Genomic DNA, 19,339 nt, shown 5'->3' on the forward strand with positions numbered 1-19,339 from the left:
CTAGCATGCAACATGGTTCGGACCACAACTTCCTGCACCACCGCAGCTCAGAGTACACCTAAAGTTATGGCTGCCCCAAAATTGGATTACACCAAGAGACTTTAACCCAGCCTGCGAGTGGTTGCTCTGTCTTCTTTTGAACAGCTTCGCTGTGTTGAGAAGACCTGTTCAGCGGAATTGTGGGTGTTTTACATGTGGTGGTCCCGTGATCGGATTCCTGGCAGGACCAAGTTGTTGCATCACTCTTTTTCCTCTGTGTTGTTATATCAGAGAGGTCTCGGATCCGTTCTTCGTACGTTGCTTAAAACATCCAAGATCAACTGACACATCCAAGATCATTTCATCTGGCTAATCATGATCCGGCTAATTGGGTTCTTCGAACACACCTGTTGTTTATGATTAGTATGGCTGGATTGAGTTATCTGAGATAAGTGCACGTTCATGCATTTGTTTAAAAGGGGAAATGTATCGATAGTAGAAACAATGATCAGCAATGCTGCTATTGGCTGTTCAGCACAGCCAAAGAACGCCCACAGTTTTTCTCCCAGGCAGAACACAAGCTTTTAATGGAAGGTTATGCCAATTTTTTTATTAAAAAGTCATTAATTAAAACGACAGGGAACACCTCAAAGTCTGCTAAAGCCAGGAGAGAGGGCTGGCAAAAACTAGCAGACACATTACATACAAAAGTGCTCTCCATGTTAGATGTTTCTATCACTTTCTACAGTATGTATTATTGCTTTTTAATAATTTCATATTTACTTTGTTCTTTTATGTCAGAGCCTCCACGGGACCCACGTCAACATGGGGAAAAAAGTGAAGTACAAGAATATTCTACAAAATGGTAGTCTTTAATTATTATACTGTATTTTAAAAAGCAACTTCTTCCTCTTTTTTAAAAGCCACTGTTAAATGATGTGATGGTCTGTTTACAAGTCACCAAGAAAAAGGCTGAAAAAAACTAACCTGACGCCGCCAGATAGATTTGCTTCGCATATCCATCTGGAAACCTTCCGTTGAAGTAATTTTGGGAAGGGGCGAAAATACTGGTTAGCTGATTGGCCTATGTTGGTGATAGACGGGCCAAATAAACCAATCAGATCAACGAAGCATATGACGTACTAACAGAGCAACAACGAAAACACAACCACAAGCCAAGCTACTCTTGCTGCTGCAGGTAAAGGCTCGTTAGCTCAGCAGAGAAATACTCTGTAATTCCGATAAAACTTGCTTGATAGCCACGCTAACGCTAGTTTCATCGGCTGAAGCCGTCATGTTCTTTAGACTGAACTGTCGCGCTTCTTGTTGCGTCACACCTCAACCCGCCTCAAAGCCAACGCTGATTGGACGTTCGTTTGGTGAACGGCTCCAAATTTTCTTTAACGGAGAGTAGCCAGACTGATCTGCGAGTGAAACCTTGAAAGCTCGCGAGATCAGGATGGTCTCACGAGGCTAGAAAAAAACAGGTTCTTTTTACTTTTGTTGCATGAGGCATGTTTCACCCATTTTCTTTCACAAAATGACACAGGGTGCCATACGTTCACTATATAAACAGCATCTTCAACAAAAAAACACAAATTAAGAGAAGAAATTGAACTCCACAACTTGAACAAACTGGCCAAAATCCGAAACAGATTGAACTGTGCAATCATCAATCTTCAATTGGAAATCGACCATTGTAAAACAGAGCTCTCTTTCTTCCTTGGAGGTGATGTTTGTGGCTGGGTAGAATCGAAAAGAAGTAGAAGGTAATGCTTAAGTACTCCAAATGAAGTTTGTTGAACTTTTGTTGAATATTTCTAACGTGTAACTGAATTTACGTGATAATCTGTCATTGTGCTTTTGTTTTGGTTTTGTAGGAAAGAGTCACGGCGATTCGCTCAGAGCTATGCGCCCTACCTTCTTCTTTCTTCTCTTTCTGTCTGCTCTTTTTCTCCGATTTTGAGTTTCCCGCTGATTTTGTTCAAGCTCTTTGTGTTAGCCAGTAACCACCCTCCAAGTCCAGTACACACTTGACTCTTGTCTGGGTGGCATGACCACCAGTGACTAGTGATTGAGCTATCGTTAGCCCACACCATCTTGTGCAGGTCAGGGAGCGGCATGGGCAAGCCAACCTTAGCCAACGTCATCTTCTGCAGGTCAATGAGCAGCGGACCTACCATGGTTAGTATTAGGTTATTATCTGGGCCAAAGCTATTTCGAGGCCCTTAGCTGCAACCTATCATGTTGCTTGTTGCTAACGGGTTAGCCATCGTTAGCCAGTCACCATTATCGGGCCCTGAACCATAACTGTATTGAAGCTAACTGTTGAACGAGCTCATTATTACTAGGGGCTAGCTCACTTGTCTGAAGCGTCTGCCATTTTAGGTTGAGGCCTAGTGTGTAAAAGCCATTACTTTACCTCAAAGCTACTAGCCAAAACCCCTTTCAATGCTGCTTTAAGTCACAAGTGCTGCTATTTTGATGGTGATTATTCAATGTTGGAGCGGACAGGATTTAATCAATTGGGAATAAATTACAGATGGCTAACTCTACAATCAATCCATTTTACTGACCTTTATTTTTATTTGTTTTTTATTTCTGTGTTTTTATTTAGTAGTAGTATGTTCAAGTAGTGTTATGAAACATAATAATTGCTGTAGCAATGAATTATTGGTTAAATAAAATTTAATTAGCTTAATCGTGGTCGTTCTGTGATTATTTTGAATCAGTGATCAAATAGTCTCTAAGAGCATTAAAACATTTGAGTTAGCAACTGATTATACTTAGACATTTTCATTTGCTTGTGGTAAATAACTCCGATTGCAAGTGTAATTGAAGGTTATTAATGTTCACTGGGGGAAGCCTTACTCAGTTCTACAACTGGTTAAACACTCATCTCCCAGGATAAATAAGGATGATAATGACGGCCGTTAAGGGGTGTCCGTTTAAGGGGAGGGGGTGCGTCATACTCTGTGGTCTAGGTGCAGGTCAGTTTTTTTTTTATCTCCCTCCTCTGCAGGGCTGGACGGGCAGGTGTGTTCTATCAGAGCTAATTACCACCCTTCATAAGGAGCTGGAACCAGGAGGGGGGCATCAGTCCATTTACGCTTCAGCGTGAACCTAGAAGCCCACCCAGTGAAAGACCTGGTAACCTACGCCTTGGACCAGAATCGGAAGAACACCTGGAAACCGTCTCAAACCAGAAAGAACTACGGATCCTTCTGTTCAGCCCTCCCGCCTGCGCTCGCCTGTCTGTCCACCCTCCAACTAACCAACACAAAGAAAGGAACTGGATCTTCACCAACAACCCGGACAATTGAACAGCACCTCTTCCCCAGATCAAGCCCAAGCCACCACTTCAGTGAGTTCAACCATCAAACGTCATTTTCACAAATCTCAAGGCCAAGTTATTCACCATCCTCTCCATCTTTCCCAGCAGAGCAACAAGACCTCCAACCGGCAGATATTCTTGTTCATCTCCACTCTTTACAATATAGATTATATACCTCCTGCTTCAGTTATTGCGCTCATTCAGAGTCACAGGTTCAAAAATATGACACATTTAAGGCTGATAGTCCTTGAACATGACCACTAGAACAACCTTTGTTGTAGCTACCCTTTGATTTGAATGACATATTATTAATATAATATACAATTAAAATTCTTGATAACATTCATAATCATACAGGTAAACTGCACAAAAAGGTGGCTCTGGTGGAGGTAGTCGGGTAGTGTTGGCCTAGTGGTTAGAGCAGCGTGCTTGCACTCAGAGAAGGATGCAAGTACCCGGTTCGATCCCCAGCGCCTGCACTCTGGGTCCCTGAGCAACACCCTTAACCCCACTAGGGCCAAAACCAAAATTTCCAGGGCGGGCGGGCGAAACGAGACCCTCCATTTCCGTACAGCCCCGTACAGCCCCAATGCCCAGGTATGCGCGGCGGCGTTCCGAAGCTCGCCGCGGCCGGGCCGGCCCCCTTAAAAATCGGCGGGCGGGCCGGGCAGGTGCAGAGCGGATCCCCGCCCGCCACGCCGCCGCCGCCGTCCCGCCGCCGCGCACGGCGGCCGTGCGGCGGCCCCCCAAAGAAGGCCCTTCTCCGCTCGCAGCGCGGGCTCCATCCACAGTGTGGCGCCCGGGGGTAGGGTCGAGAACCGTACGCAGGCGGAGGGGGGGGGCCGTACAGCCCCGCATTGGCCGAGCCCGCGCGTCCGTCGAAGTGGCGCGATTTTGGGAGGGGCCAGGCGGCCGAAACGTGGACCGGCCGTACAGGACCCACAGATTCCCTTTGCTGCTGGCGTCGGGCCTTCGGCGCCACCAATGTACGTACGCTACCGCGTTATGTACAATTTATATGTACGTACGCTACCGCGTTATGTACATTTTATATGTACGTACGCTACCGTGTTATGTACATTTTAGATGTAGGGCAGCTACCGCCTTATGTACACTTTATATGTACGTACGCTACCGCGTTATGTACACTTTATATGTACGTACGCTACCGCGTTATGTACAATTTAGATGTACGTACGCTACCGCGTTATGTACGCTTCAGATTTACGGCAGCTACCGCGTTATGTACACTTTATATGTACGTACGCTATCGCGTTATGTACAATTTATATGTACGTACGCTACCGCGTTATGTACAATTTAGATGTACGTACGCTACCGCGTTATGTACACTTTAGATGTATGTACGCTACCGCGTTATGTACAATTTAGATGTAGGGCAGCTACCGCGTTATGTACACTTTATATGTACGTACGCTACCGCGTTATGTACATTTAGGACCTAAAAAAAAACACCACTTTTTAAAAGATAATGTTCAAATTATTATTAAATCTGTTTGCAAATATAGCTTCCAGACCCCTAATGTGAAATTAAAAAAAAAAAATTAATCTCCCACTTCCAGGCTGGGGGGGGTCTCTGTCAGAGACCTCTCCCCAGGAAGAGTGCCTCTCGCTGGGCTAGAGTGCTTGACTGGACCCCCCCTTCTGGAAGTCTGCCTTACCATAGGCATAATTTGAGCTACTCCTGTTAAATTCGTATCCACGCCATGCTGGAGACAGAACTAAAAAAAAACACGCCACTTATTTTAATATAATGTTAAAATTATTATTTAACCCGTTTGCAAATATAGCTTCCAGACCCCTAATGTGAAATAAAAAAAAAAAAAATAATCTCCCACTTCCAGGCTGGGGGGGGGTCTCTGTCAGAGACCTCTCCCCAGGAAGAGTGCCTCTCGCTGGGCTAGAGTGCTTGACTGGACCCCCCCTTCTGGAAGTCTGCCTTACCATAGGCATAATTTGAGCTACTCCTGTTAAATTCGTATCCACGCCATGCTGGAGACAGAACTCAAAAAAAAACACGCCACTTTTTTTAATATAATGTTAAAATTATTATTTAACCCGTTTGCAAATATAGCTTCCAGACCCCTAATGTGAAATTAAAAAAAAAAAAATTAATCTCCCACTTCCAGGCTGGGGGGGTCTCTGTCAGAGACCTCTCCCCAGGAAGAGTGCCTCTCGCTGGGCTAGAGTGCTTGACTGAACCCCCCCTTCTGGAAGTCTGCCTTACCATAGGCATAATTTGAGCTACTCCTGTTAAATTCGTATCCACGCCATGCTGGAGACAGAACTCAAAAAAATACGCCACTTATTTTAATATAATGTTAAAATTATTATTTAACCTGTTTGCAAATATAGCTTCCAGACCCCTAATGTGAAATTTAAAAAAAAAAAAATTAATCTCCCACTTCCAGGCTGGGGGGGTCTCTGTCACACACCTCTCCCCAGGAAGAGTGCCTCTCTCTGGGCTAGAGTGCTGGAACGATGACCCCCCCTGCTGGAGCTCATTCCAGTGAGATGCTGACCGATCTTTGCCCCGGGGCCAGGTTTTGGCAGCATCTCATCCACAAAACCTGCGCTGTTTTGAGAAAACTGTAGGAAATAAATGAGTGATAAGCTAAGTTAAGCTCTTACCACTACTCACAGACATTTTGACACATATTTAAAAATTCCACCTCCAGGCTTGGGGGGGTCTCAGTCACACACCTCTCCCCAGGAAGAGTGCCTCTCTCTGGGCTAGAGTGCTGGAACGATGACCCCCCCCCCCTGCTGGAGCTCTGACATACATCAGGCAACATCTCTAAATGTTTGGTAGAGCAGGTTAGAGTTTATATTTATTAAAAATAACCTACTGCGATATGTACACTTTATATGTACGGCAGCTACGCCGTTATGTACACTTTAGATGTACGTCAGCTACCGCATTATGTACATCTAGAACCGAAAAAAAAACGCCACTTTTTAAAAGATAATGTTCAAATTATTATTAAATCTGTTTCCAAATTTCCCTTCCAGAGTCCTATTAAGAAATTAGAAAAATATTTCAAAGTACAAGATGTTTATTTGCTTTAATTTTGTAAATGAAAAAATGATGGCCAAGGTGAGATTTGAACCCTGCTCCTCTGTACAATTTATATGTACGTCTGCTACCGTGTTATGTACATCTAGGATCGAAAAAAAAAACGCCACTTTTTAAAAGATAATGTTCAAATTATTATTAAATCTGTTTCCAAATTTCCCTTCCAGAGCCCTATTAAGAAATTAGAAAAATATTTCAAGTCTAAATTGTTTATTTACTTTAATGTTGTAAATGAGAATATGATGGCTGAGGTGGGATTCAAACCCTGCTCCTCTGGGTGGAAGGCAGTGTTGTTATCCACTCTGCTACACCCCTTAGCCCCTATATATAGGGGGCAGAGAACCGTTTTGTATTTCCATGTTGCCTGTACAGCCTCCCTCCTTCTGTACACCTTGGCCCTCTGTGTTGTCCTGCTCTAACTCTACTCCTCAGGTGTGCCTAGTTGGCTGAGGGGGTGTGGCCCACACCTGCAGCTCGTTGCAGGCGGCTTCCTCTTGCTTCTTAAGCAGAGCGCTGACAGATGGAAGACGCCAGAGCCTTAAGCAGTGGTGGTACGACGTGGCCTCTGACCCAACTCCTGAAAACCTGCTGGTGAGTTTTTTCATCTTTGAACTTTGACTAATTTTGGATCTCCCTGTTTTTGTCACAGTTTTTGGAGCTTCTGGATCCTGCTGGTTCTTCCCTCACTCTGGTCAATCCATCTGTCACCCACTTCTGCCCAGCTTTATGGTAAGCAGTGCAGCTTCTAGTAGTTCTCCTGGTTCACCTTTCAGAGTCACTTACTCTTCTTCTCTTTGCAGTCTCTCCAGCCGTGACGTTCTGACCCTGCCGAGTTGTCCATAGTCCCGTCCGTTATATCTGCCTGTTTCCTAAATAAACATCTTAAAACTGTTTCTTTGCTTCCCGATCATATCTGCATGTGGGCTCGTCATCTGAAAACCATTACAGTACCAAGTTTGGTACACTTCTTTTTAGGAGGCCCTGATTAAGGCCTCATTAAGGTCAAAAACCAGCTGCTGGAAGACAAAAAATAGAGCTAGATGGGCTCCAGTGGGCTTGTTTCGATCGTCTCTATTGACTGTTTCGTTTGGTACCAAGTTTGTGAGGCTACGATGCTGCTTTGCTAAACAGTGGCACAGAACACTGGTTTCTAGGAGGCCCCATTGAGGCCTCCTAAGCAAGGTGAAAAACCCAGCTGCTGGGAGACAAAGGAAAAAGCTACATGGCCTCGAGTGGGCTTGTTTCGATCGTCTCTATTTACTCTTTCATTTGGTACCAGGTTTGTGAGGCTACGATGCTCCTTTCCTAAACAGTGGCACAAAACACTGGTTTCTAGGAGGCCCCATTGAGCCTCCTAAGCAAGGTGAAAAAACAAGCTGCTGGGAGACAAAGGAAAATGCTACATGGGCTCAAGTGGGCTTGTTTCGATCGTCTCTATGTACTCTTTCGTTTGGTACCAAGTTTGTGAGGCTACGATGCTCCTATGCTGAACAGTGGCACAAAACACACTGCTTCTCTGTTTTGTGCATCTCTTTTTCATACTTCAAACGGTTGCCATTCTTAGACGCAAGCACCCAGAGGCACAAAAATCACAGACGGCGGTTGAGGGGTGAGCTAGAACTCATATCTAAAGTTTGGTATCACTGCGCATAAATAAACCTTTCTTCCTCAGCTTTTGAGACTCAAATACTGTCTTGAACCCTTAGGAAGTTGGCTGAATTTTTTGGGGCAAACAGCTTTTGTTGTTTTTTTCACAGGAGGCTGATTTTAACATATTTTGTAGGTGACCTTATGAGGAGCAGAACCTGTGATTTTGAACTCCCTGGGTGGTTCCACGTGGACACAGTGGGGGTCAAAAGGTGAAAATTTGCAACCTTTGATGGCACACAGCTCACACACGGTTTGTCTGTTCCAGCTCAAACTCGGCATACAGGAGCCCCTTTGAGGCATCTACCAACGGGTAAGAGCTCATACCTGTATCCCCTTCCTATAGCTACTTCCTTTTAGCAATGAGATAAGAAGATGTGGTTAGTGGCATGTTGTAGAGCACTTCCAGGAAATGAGCATTTACAAGTTTGGTCCAAATCCATGAGCTGCAAAGGCCTCAATTATCAAAAATCAAATATTGCTTGGCTGGTGGCATAGCTCCAGAAACAAAACGGGCCCAGGTTTCCACTCTTGGCCATATGCTGCAGTACCATTCCCCACCACCATTGGTGCTATTGATATTTGGACAGGCCTGTACACCATCCCTCCTTCTGTACACCTTCCATTGTAAAGCAATGGAACCAGTTCTGTACAGCCTCCCTCCTTATGTACGCCTTGGCCCCTAAAAAACACGCATAATTAATTAAGCCACGGTCTCGGCCAATAGCAGAAGCTTCCCCACTTTTCCCTTCCCGCCCGTAGTTGGTTCGTGCAGTGCTCTTTCCGACACGTTGGTGGCGCTATGCTGGGTGGGCCAATAAGCCATTGTAAAGCAATGGGACCAGTTCCGGACAGCCTCCCTCCTTCTGTACACCTTCCATTGTAAAGCAATGGAACCAGTTCTGTACAGCCTCCCTCCTTATGTACGCCTTGGCCCCTAAAAACACGCATAATTAATTAAGCCACGGTCTCGGCCAATAGCAGAAGCTTCCCCACTTTTCCCTTCCCGCCCGTAGTTGGTTCGTGCAGTGCTCTTTCCGACACGTTGGTGGCGCTATGCTGGGTGGGCCAATAAGCCATTGTAAAGCAATGGAACCAGTTCCGGACAGCCTCCCTCCTTCTGTACACCTTCCATTGTAAAGCAATGGAACCAGTTCTGTACAGCCTCCCTCCTTATGTACGCCTTGGCCCCTAAAAAACACGCATAATTAATTAAGCCACGGTCTCGGCCAATAGCAGAAGCTTCCCCACTTTTCCCTTCCCGCCCGTAGTTGGTTGGTGCAGTGCTCTTTCCGACACGTTGGTGGCGCTATGCTGGGTGGGCTAATAAGCCATTGTAAAGCAATGGGACCAGTTCCGGACAGCCTCCCTCCTTCTGTACACCTTCCATTGTAAAGCAATGGAAATAGTTCTGTACAGCCTCCCTCCTTATGTACACCTTGGCCCCTAAAAAACGCCCCTAATTAAATAAGCCACGGTCTCGGCCAATAGCAGAAGCTTCCCCACCCCTCCGTAGTTGTGTTCGTGCAGTGCACTTTCCGACACGTTGGTGGCGCTATCCTGGGCGGTCTAATCCATTGTAACGTACAGCTATCCTTCCTTTCGTACGCGCCCCCCCCTCCGACACCCCCCGATACGCTAAATCTAGAAGAGAGCGCCATCACATGGTGCACGGAAGGCGGCACGCCCGTACGAAACACCGACTTGGACCAAGCGGGCGAAATGCTGGAGCTTTTATTGCGCGCGTACGTACACTACCTCGTAACGAACACATACATACAGATTGTATGTGTAAATCCGTACGTACGGTATTCAAAATCATTGCGGCTGTACGGCCGAAGGCGTCGTTTCGTACGATTTTCCCTTGACCCCCGATTGCTCCCCTGGCGCCGCACATGGCAGCCCACTGCTCCCCTAGGGTGATGGGTTAAAAGCAGAGAACAAATTTCATTGTAATGTATGTTTCAATGTATGTTTCAATGACAATAAAGATGAAATTACTATTACTAGTGGGAAATTATAACCAACCAAACTGCAAATGCATGCTGACAATAGCCAATTAGAAAAACAGGCAGGGATATGGCAACAGCAAGAAGTGGCTTATGTTTTTACTTTATTTGTAACTGTACAACTTTATGAACATAAACCCACTGGGCATAGCACAAACTATCAGCTGACTAATAACACTCATGCCGTGATGAACAATATATAAAAGAGTGAGAGGAGCATGGACATTCGTGACAAAAAGAGAACAAATATTGAATTTGTTGCATGTTCCTCTTGACAATACTCCATAGATTCCCCATGGATTCAGGTCAGGTCAGTTTGCTGGCCAGTCAAGCACAGTAACACTGTGGCCATTGTTGTAACGTTTCTGGCACTGGAGCTGATCTAATCTTTACTCAGCACACCTGTTTAGTCTCCACCCCGTCTGCAATTAGCCTTCAGTGTTTTCACCTGTTCTCACCTCCATTTATACTCTGTTCTGATCAGTCTCCAGTGCCAGAACGTCACTCCTCTTTCCTCAAGAGCATTCCAGCCTCAGTTTAAATTACCTGTCTGTTGCCCAACCTGATATGTCCTGTTTTTCAGTCTGTCCCTGCTTTTTGCTTTTTCTCCTGGATATCTGTTCTTTGCCCTGTGGATTGCCTTTTTGTCAGCCTGGAGGATCCATCATCTGTGCAATAAATTCTTTAAGTATCAGCTCCGTGTCCAACTTATATTGGGTTCAATCTAAATCATCACAATTGTACCTTTTAGTACCTTTGGTAGTGTCGAAAGGGGCCAATACCTGATGAAATTAACATCAATATATCCACAAAGCTCGTCATCATTAAGTGCTCTAAAACTTTCTGATAGATGGCTGTGTTAACTGTGGACCTTGAAAAAGTGGACCTACACCAGCAGATGACATGGGACCCCAAATCATCGCTGACTGTGAAAATTACACCCTGGACTTTAAGCAGTCTGGGTTTTGTGTTTTTATTATCTAAAAACCATGTGTAATGAATATATATATATTTGAGCTGTGCTTGTAAAAGAGTGGTCTAAAAATAAATGCTTATGGCTTTTACTCAAACTTTGTGTTTTCCTCCTAAAAAATAAAATGCAATGAAATAAATTGAGTATTGGATATATAAACTGTTGAGTGCACTGCAATGATTGGTGTAAAACAAATAGTGAGCAAACATCTTTGTGAATATGAATTAATAAAAACATGTGTCAAGACATTACGTTTCATGAGGAGAAAGTGAGTTACTTGTCTGATTTGTTACTTTCAAATGTCATTACATGATTAAAACATACAACACAAATTATGGTAAAATATGTAAACTAGTGAAGTGCTCTACAGAATTTGTTTTCCAACTAAGGATATAAGAATAGTAAAGTAAATAAAAACCCAATTCAGCAAAAACTATTTGGGGAGAGGTAGAATCACTGTAAGAGGACTTATTTCCACTCACAAAACAGTAATAGACTTAGCAATAATGAATTCATTCTCAGTAATTAATATCAGTCTGGAGATTGTGCAAAACATCTCTTACATTCATCCCATGTATATTCAATACTATCTACACATATTTTAATGAAATTCAAACAATTCAAGTGAAGGCTGACAGACAGAAAAAACGGATGACTACTTATGCGTTTGGAAATTAATATGGACAAGGATTGGGGAGGGGAGTTTTGTGACTTGCGAGTGTCATTTAGATTTTAGTCACACTCATTGTCTAATAAACTTCATACGGCAGAGAGGGGTGGTAAACAGAAAAAGCATCAAATGACATGGCACATGAAAATTACACAAAAAGCAGAAAGGAAAAGATATTAAAAGTTTCATCCCACATAAATATACAAAAAGGCTTCCACACCAACAGCAACAATATTGGTGAGTTTTGGATGGGGGCAGAATTTCAAAAGAGACTAAATAAACATTTATATCAAGAGAAAAAAAGAGCGATCTTCTTACCTCCTGTCCTAAGTCCATGGCACACAACTTAGCTACCTGGGACTTTGCATCCACCATGACATTAAACATAGTGCAGATGGACTGAGGCACGCGGAAATCTGTGGTCCGGCTGCTTCTCTGCAGCTTGGCCTCAAATGCTGTCCGTGTCCTTTAAAGAGAATAGAGTAAGAGCAAGAGCAAGGAGTATATATATATATATATATATATATATATATATATATATATATATATATATATATACATACATATATATATATATATATATATGTATATGTATGTGTGTGTGTTACCCAAAATGTTGTAGCCCAATTCCTAAAACACGTTAAATGTAGTGTCACACAGTACAAAATTGTTATAGTGGTTATGTTTATTCATATTTAACTTCTTTTTTAAACAAATTTAGATCCAAACAGTAGTTACCGTTTTATACAAGATTCTATCATGTCGCTGGACATCAGCTTCAGTCTGGTTTCAAGGTGTTTGCCAAATTCTTCTTCTGGCCAGTGGAGATCCCTGATGAATGTCTGCAATGCATCCAGCTTCCAGAACAGATCCTCTGAAGTTGCTGAACCATTACTACAGAATCAAAAATCAGAGTGATGTAAACCAAAGCCCTTAACTGAAATACAGGGAAAATTGTGTCTAATGATGTTGCTATTTTAGAGTTTTTCAAATTGCAAAGTATATTCTACTAATCTATTATTAAGTTTAGCATCTGTAGTCATATTCAATTTAGCTCCACAAAATGTAAGAAAAAAGCTAAGTGAAAAGAAATCCTTAAGACTGCATAAAAACATTTTCTAGTCAGTGTCAATAATAATAAGTTTTCATTGTTAAGAATATAATCTGATCCTTAATAAAATATTATCATGATACAGATTCCAAATCAAAGCTGTAACACACACTAAATAGTGAGAAACCTGAAATATAAGCCGTATTATTATTATTATTATTGGGCGCCCGCCTATGCATTGAAAATGCATGGCGGAGGCCTTATGCTATGCACCTAATAAGGATTTCTTTATTAGGCGCCCGCCTATGCATTGAAAATGCATGGCGGAGGCCTTATGCTATGCACCTAATAAGGGTTTCTTTATTATTAGGCGCCCGCCTATGCATTGAAAATGCATGGCAGAGGCCTTATGCTATGCACCTAATAAGGGTTTCTTTATTATTATTAGACGCCCGCCTATGCATTGAAAATGCATGGCGGAGGCCTTATGTTATGCACCTAATAAGGATTTCTTTATTATTATTATTATTGTTTATTAATATTCCGTCACCGTTAATACAGCCCGAACCGTAGGCTGTACCCCCACAAACTATATATCAAAATGTGCGTCTTGACGCAGCGATCAGGGCTTTTTGTACTTGACGCCGTTTCGACTTACAGTTGGAACAGAATTCGCAAAAAACACTTCTTAACACAATTGACCTCTCAATAAAGCTCGGCTGAGCACGACACTGGTGTTTTGGTCGAGTGGGTTAGGTGTCGGGCTGCAAAGCAGAAGATCGAAAGTTTGAATCCAAGCTGTGCCAATTTTAGAGAATTACATTTTCACCCAATATTTCATTTCCCTTTGGCTTTAAAAAACGATTTTTCAATTTAAATCAATACAGTTCACCTCATGCCTTTAACTTTTTTATTCACATATTTTATTTTTTCATGCTACATTGAAGTATTTAATCATGTTTTAATAACACCAATTTTCCATGCTGCTTCGATGCAGACCTTCTCCTGTTGGCTGTTGGCTCATTAGCAGCCTCATTTGTTGTGGTCTGTTGTCATTCACACAGAACAATAAACCGTGCCAGCCGACATGAGTTTTACAAACGGCAAAGCTTTGTCTTAAGCAGTAACGTGCCTCTACTCCGCGCTGCGTTCTCAGACCAGTGTGATGCGTTCCCGAGCGTCAGAAAGCTGCATTTAGGAGCATGGGACATTTCTAATTTACAATAATATATATATATTTTTTTTACAAGTAACAATTAAATAACTTGAACAACTGGTATAAATGAATGATGATAAAGGAATTTATTTAACATGTTTTGGGACAGTTTGTATTCAGACGTTTTAAGAAAACATTAAAGTATTTTATGTATTGTTTATTAATTTATTTTATATTATACTTAATCTCCTCCTTTTCCTGTATAATCCTGCCTCAAGCATTTCGTTGGCTCTCCTTATTATTGTAAACTTTGTAATGTAACGAGAGTTCAGGGACATCCTACAATCAGGCTTAGGCTACTGGAGGATATCAGGGCCAGTTTTTCTCACTCTACTGATTTCTACTGTTCTCCAGTTTTGCATTGCATTGCATTGAAATGAAAGTCACATTTCCTGCCACAGTTGTTTGCTGCTTCTCCACCGAAGCCAGGCCTGCAAGCTCTCCACCATCAGCCATCACTTATCAGTTACCCTCCTTCACTGCCTTGAATTTTAGTCATACTCAAAAACTGCTAGTTGAAAGAATAATTAATTTCATTATTATTTTCTGTTTAAATATCCAGTCATATTCACTGAATTATAACATCTTTTTAGAATGTTTTTTAGTCTGAAAATGACAAGTACCTTTTGAAATTAACCTTAATGCAGGTACCAAACTTGTCCTTAAACCACAATAATTGTATTTATTTTACTACTATAATGTACTATTTTAATCTTAAATTTTATTTTTATTAGTTGGGATGGCTGCCAGCACAACACTGCATTATGTCCTCGTGACAGAAATCATCGCTAGAAAAATGCATTATCATCATTCAACAATGATTACTGAAAAAGACGTACTTCGTTCCTGCAGTTCCTATACTGTCCACGAGTGGCGCTGTGTGAGCAGACAACAAGCAGTACTCTTTGAGTTCCGGGTCAGAGGTGAACTCCTCCGTCTTGTGGCTGCTATAGACCCTTTTCACATGACGTCACTCAACTTCCGTTTTGAAGCGGAGCAGGGTATCTTTACTTCCGGCTGCATGCTTTTACATAGAAAGTTCGGGAGGTGAAGACGTGTTTCACTGATAATCAGCGCGATTTCATAAGGTAAGACTGAGACCACAATGTGTTGTATTGACTATCTTTATTTTCCTTAGTATTGGTAGCAATCATTGCTGTTATATAGATGCTTTGATCGGGACAGTAACATGAAGATCAAAGCTAACATGCAGCAGCTTGTTAGCTTACTTTACCTGTCATTAATCTGATGTAGATGTTATAAAATGATTACTGTAGCTTTGCTATTATAGAATTAAATCTTGTTCACTGAGTGAAAAAAAGACATTTATCTGCTACATTGTTCCCCTTACTTGATTATGGTGACGTGTTATATATATTTGCAGTCACTGAATTAAAAAGATCTTATTCCATTTGAATCTTTTTGTTCATTCCTAAAAAAAAATACCGTGGGTCTATTGGACAGTACTTGTGTTTGTGTATTATAATGAATTTTCTTCATATTATTTGCACTTACATTAATGCACTTTTTTTTAGTTTTTGTGCAAAATACTGTATATTTTAAGTAGAAGCCTGAAATTGTTTTATTATACTGTATTAGTAATGACATGTGCTGCTGACCTCTTAGTCAGATCAACCTTTAAAAAAAGAGATCTTAATCTCAATAGGAGTTTATCTTGTTAAATAAAGGTTTTAAAAAGTATTATAATTAATCTATTTTTTCTCCCCTTGCATCCATCTCTCAGCAGCATCATATCCACCAAGCATGGCACAATCACAGAGAAACAGCTACTGCAGTGTCCCACAGTGCTCGAACAACAAAAAAAAAAACTTTCCATATCTCAGTTTTCACGACTTCCCGGCTGATGCTGAGACTGGAGCCCGTTGGGTGACTGCAATAAGAAGAGACGAGGGGCCAAATTTAAAATCCTTCGCGGCAGCACTTACGCCTGCAGTCAGCACTTCTCTTCCGAGGACACCTATGTTTCTGCAAGTGGTCTTTAACAAATTAAACTCCATCATTCTTTCTTAAAGATAATTGAGTTATAAGTTTATTTAGCTTTTCCCAAGATAATTTCAGGGGCTCACCACGTAAATTTTTATTAGAGCTGTCAAAATCAATTTGTTAATGAAAGGAAATTAATCCGAAAAATTAATTAATTTCTGCACATACAAATGGTTTTTAAAAATACTCACCTGTACACTGTGATCGCACACTGTCTCTTTCTCCTGCATTGTTTACATTTCAATTGTTTACTGTTAAATCACTGCTGTAATTTACTGTAATTCTCAAGCTGTATGCAAACGAAATTTCGTTCTGTACGCACTCTGTGCATACAAAATGACAAATAAAGTTGTCTAAGTCCAATTTGTCTATGGATGAACCCAGAACCACACACAAGGGACTTAAAATGAAAGTCTTTATTGAAGGTTTGATGGCATGGAGGGTGATGTAACCAGCGAGGTAGAACTGCACGGGAACAGGGTGATGGTGTTGGCAGGAGCTGACGGCCCGGAGAGAGACTTCTTGGAACCAGGAACAGGCAGCAGGGTCCACAGCTGGGCAGAAAATTGACAGTTCAGGGGAGAACCCACCAGAGCTCGGCAGCAGGCTCTTCTGTAAGGCAGAGGGGAACCGGAGCAAGGCAGCAGGATAAACAGGACAGGTAAAAGGTAAAATGGACAGAGCTGCTATGAAGTATCTATGTAATAAATAACTAAAATATATGAAGTGTGATGTCTGAAGTTTTTTAAAATCCATGTTTTTTTGGTCAGTTCCTGAAAAATAACAGTATAGGACACAAGGGGTTTGCCCCGACAGCAGCATAATCCATAAATACTATAATGAACTGATTATTAGTGTGCATTCAACATTATTGACAGCGTCTTTCTCAGTCTATGATGTCCTAAACTATCACAGTTTTAACAGGAATGGGCAGAATTATTTTATTAATTGAGGCTCCAAATCTACTGAACAGACTGAGAAACACACTGAACCCACAGAGGAATTTTGTGGGATACTGCAAAGTCTGCAACCTCAGTAAAATACTACACAAAAAAAAGGGAGGGAATGAGGCTCCTCATTTTTATTCATAGAGCTGTGACCAAGTGGCCAACAGCATTGACACTGTTCTAAAACAAAGTATGAAAAGGCTCAACATTATACATCAACTATATCCCTGGTGTGACTCATTGGCTAAAAGCTGTGAAACAGATAAGCTGATATAGCAATAAAGCTAGCGTAACAATATAATGGAGAAATAGAAAACTAATAAATGACAAAAGTCCTGTTGGTAGCATAGCTACCATTATCCTAGCATCTATGCTAACAACAGAGCTAAAAAGACAAAGCTCTTACCTTCATAATCGAAAAGGTATTGTTCCACAAAGAACTTGTCATCTTTGTCGAGTTTGGAGGCTTGTGTGGCTGAAAGCTTTTGTACCAGTCTGTGCACGTCTCCCAAACGAAATTTGGGTAGATTGGTGAGGGACTGTGTGAAATCCCTATGTAAAAACACTGCTCGCGGAGAAAGCGGAAGTAAAGATACCCTGCTTCACCGCAGAACGGAAGTTGCATGACGTCACTGTGAAAAGGGTCTATTGCTTGCTGTGCTGTGCTGCCGTTTTTCCTAAATTACTGAAGGATATTGTTGAATCAAGTCCAATTTACCCAGACGAAGGGTGTTCCATTGGGTGTTTTCCTTGCAACTACGTGACGGTGAGTCGTTTATTTAGTGTCGGTTTTATATTATGGTAAAAATGCGGTGGCTAGGCTGCACGCCACTGAGCTATATGCTACATGTAAAAGCCTAACAGCAGCGCGATCTCTCCTCCGCTGCAGGTAAAGAGCCGGGTGAAGCTGACACCCCACCCACAGAAAAAACTCTGTTAAATAGACGGAATGGTTAGTGCTTCGTTTGTGGTGACGTCACCGGCCGGAATTAAAACTTATATTATCTGCGAAACCAAAGCAGCATAAACGCTAATTTTAATGGCACAAACCTGCACAAACGAAGCACTAAAGAAGTTGACCAGCTTGGTTGGATTCAAAGCAAAATGATGGGATGGTGAACTCTAGATGAACTTAACAAATATTCTTTAATATCTTCAAAACCAAAACAGCACAAACGCTAATTTTAACGGCACAAATGTGCACAAACCAAGCACTAACCATTCCGTCTATTTAACTGAGTTTTTTCTGTGAGTGGGGTGTCAGCATCTGACACATGGCCTTTGGTGAGCTTTGGTGACATTAAGTATCTTAATTAATCTTGGGGCGGTCGACAACTCCGCTCAGTCTAATATGTTAACCAGGTGCAGAATCAATTTTAATCAACTATAACTCCTTTAATGTTGAACTAATTTTCACATTTGTTTAGCTTAAAACTTTAAAACTATAGCTATTATAACAAATGGTCCAGTGTGTTTAAATAATCTTAGTGGGGTTAAAAGTAATAGAATATTCTGACATGATGTATGTATGTTTCAAAACACAGCCACGCACACATTTTTTATAATTTTTTTATTGCTATATAAACAAACACATTTGTACATGTACATATGTACATATACTTCCCAAAAAGAACCCGTGATGGGCGAAATCTGTAAAGTAGTAACCTTTATTTTTTTTACAATTATTATATACAATTAAATACACTATAGTATATTGAAACCATAGAACAAAACCTTTTTACCGGCCCAAGCATTTGTTTAACAAATGAAAGTACTATATAAACGTTTTTTTTTTATTATTATTTACAAATAAGCTGTAAAATAATAATTTTAATCAATACGAACTGAAGGCTTCAAATTGCGGAGATCAGCGTGGCCCACCGCGACCCGAGTCATTGGATTAGAACGGGAGAAAAATAAAAATTATTATAAAAAAAATACAAAGTACAGTAGGACAAATAGTGACTCGTGTGTATTTCACTGCTCTTTTGACTGAGGCGCTGCATCCGTGACTCCGCTCTGTAGCGTTTTTTTCTTCTAAAACCCGCGGTGCAGGTGAGTTTTTTTTTTCGGGAGAAGAACACATTTTTATCGGTAGTTGTCACTCTTTTTTCAAAAAAGATTCTTATAAACCGACACGCCACCTGATGAGAACTGTAATGAACGGCTCATCAATGCAAATCCGTGAAGCAGCGAGACCGTGAAAGGTGAACCGCAATATAGCGAGGGTTCACTATATATATATATATATATATATATATATATATATATATATATATATATATATATATATATATGCTGTTTATTCACTAATGTCTAACAACAACTTTGTATCTCCTAGTATTAGAAAACTTACATTCTGATCAAAAATATAAACAATGTCTTTTCATGTTGCTTGTGAAAAGTTATCCC

General features: G+C 41.4%; 1 protein-coding gene across 2 annotated transcripts in view; it reads right to left on the bottom strand.

Annotated features, from left to right (window-relative positions):
- The window catches only part of LOC105920400 (calcium-dependent secretion activator 1), a 710,204-nt gene that overhangs the window by 146,122 nt on the left and 544,743 nt on the right, over positions 1-19,339 (bottom strand). For both annotated transcript variants that reach the window (XM_036151653.1, XM_036151654.1), the window contains 2 exons: positions 12,448-12,603; positions 12,028-12,175 (listed from right to left, as the gene is read on the bottom strand). In XM_036151653.1, coding sequence (XP_036007546.1) covers positions 12,028-12,175; positions 12,448-12,603 — 304 coding nt within the window. The remainder of the gene's footprint in view (positions 1-12,027; positions 12,176-12,447; positions 12,604-19,339) is intronic.

The sequence above is a fragment of the Fundulus heteroclitus genome, chromosome 20, assembly GCF_011125445.2.
Source record: "Fundulus heteroclitus isolate FHET01 chromosome 20, MU-UCD_Fhet_4.1, whole genome shotgun sequence".
Taxonomy (NCBI): Eukaryota; Metazoa; Chordata; class Actinopteri; order Cyprinodontiformes; family Fundulidae; genus Fundulus; species Fundulus heteroclitus.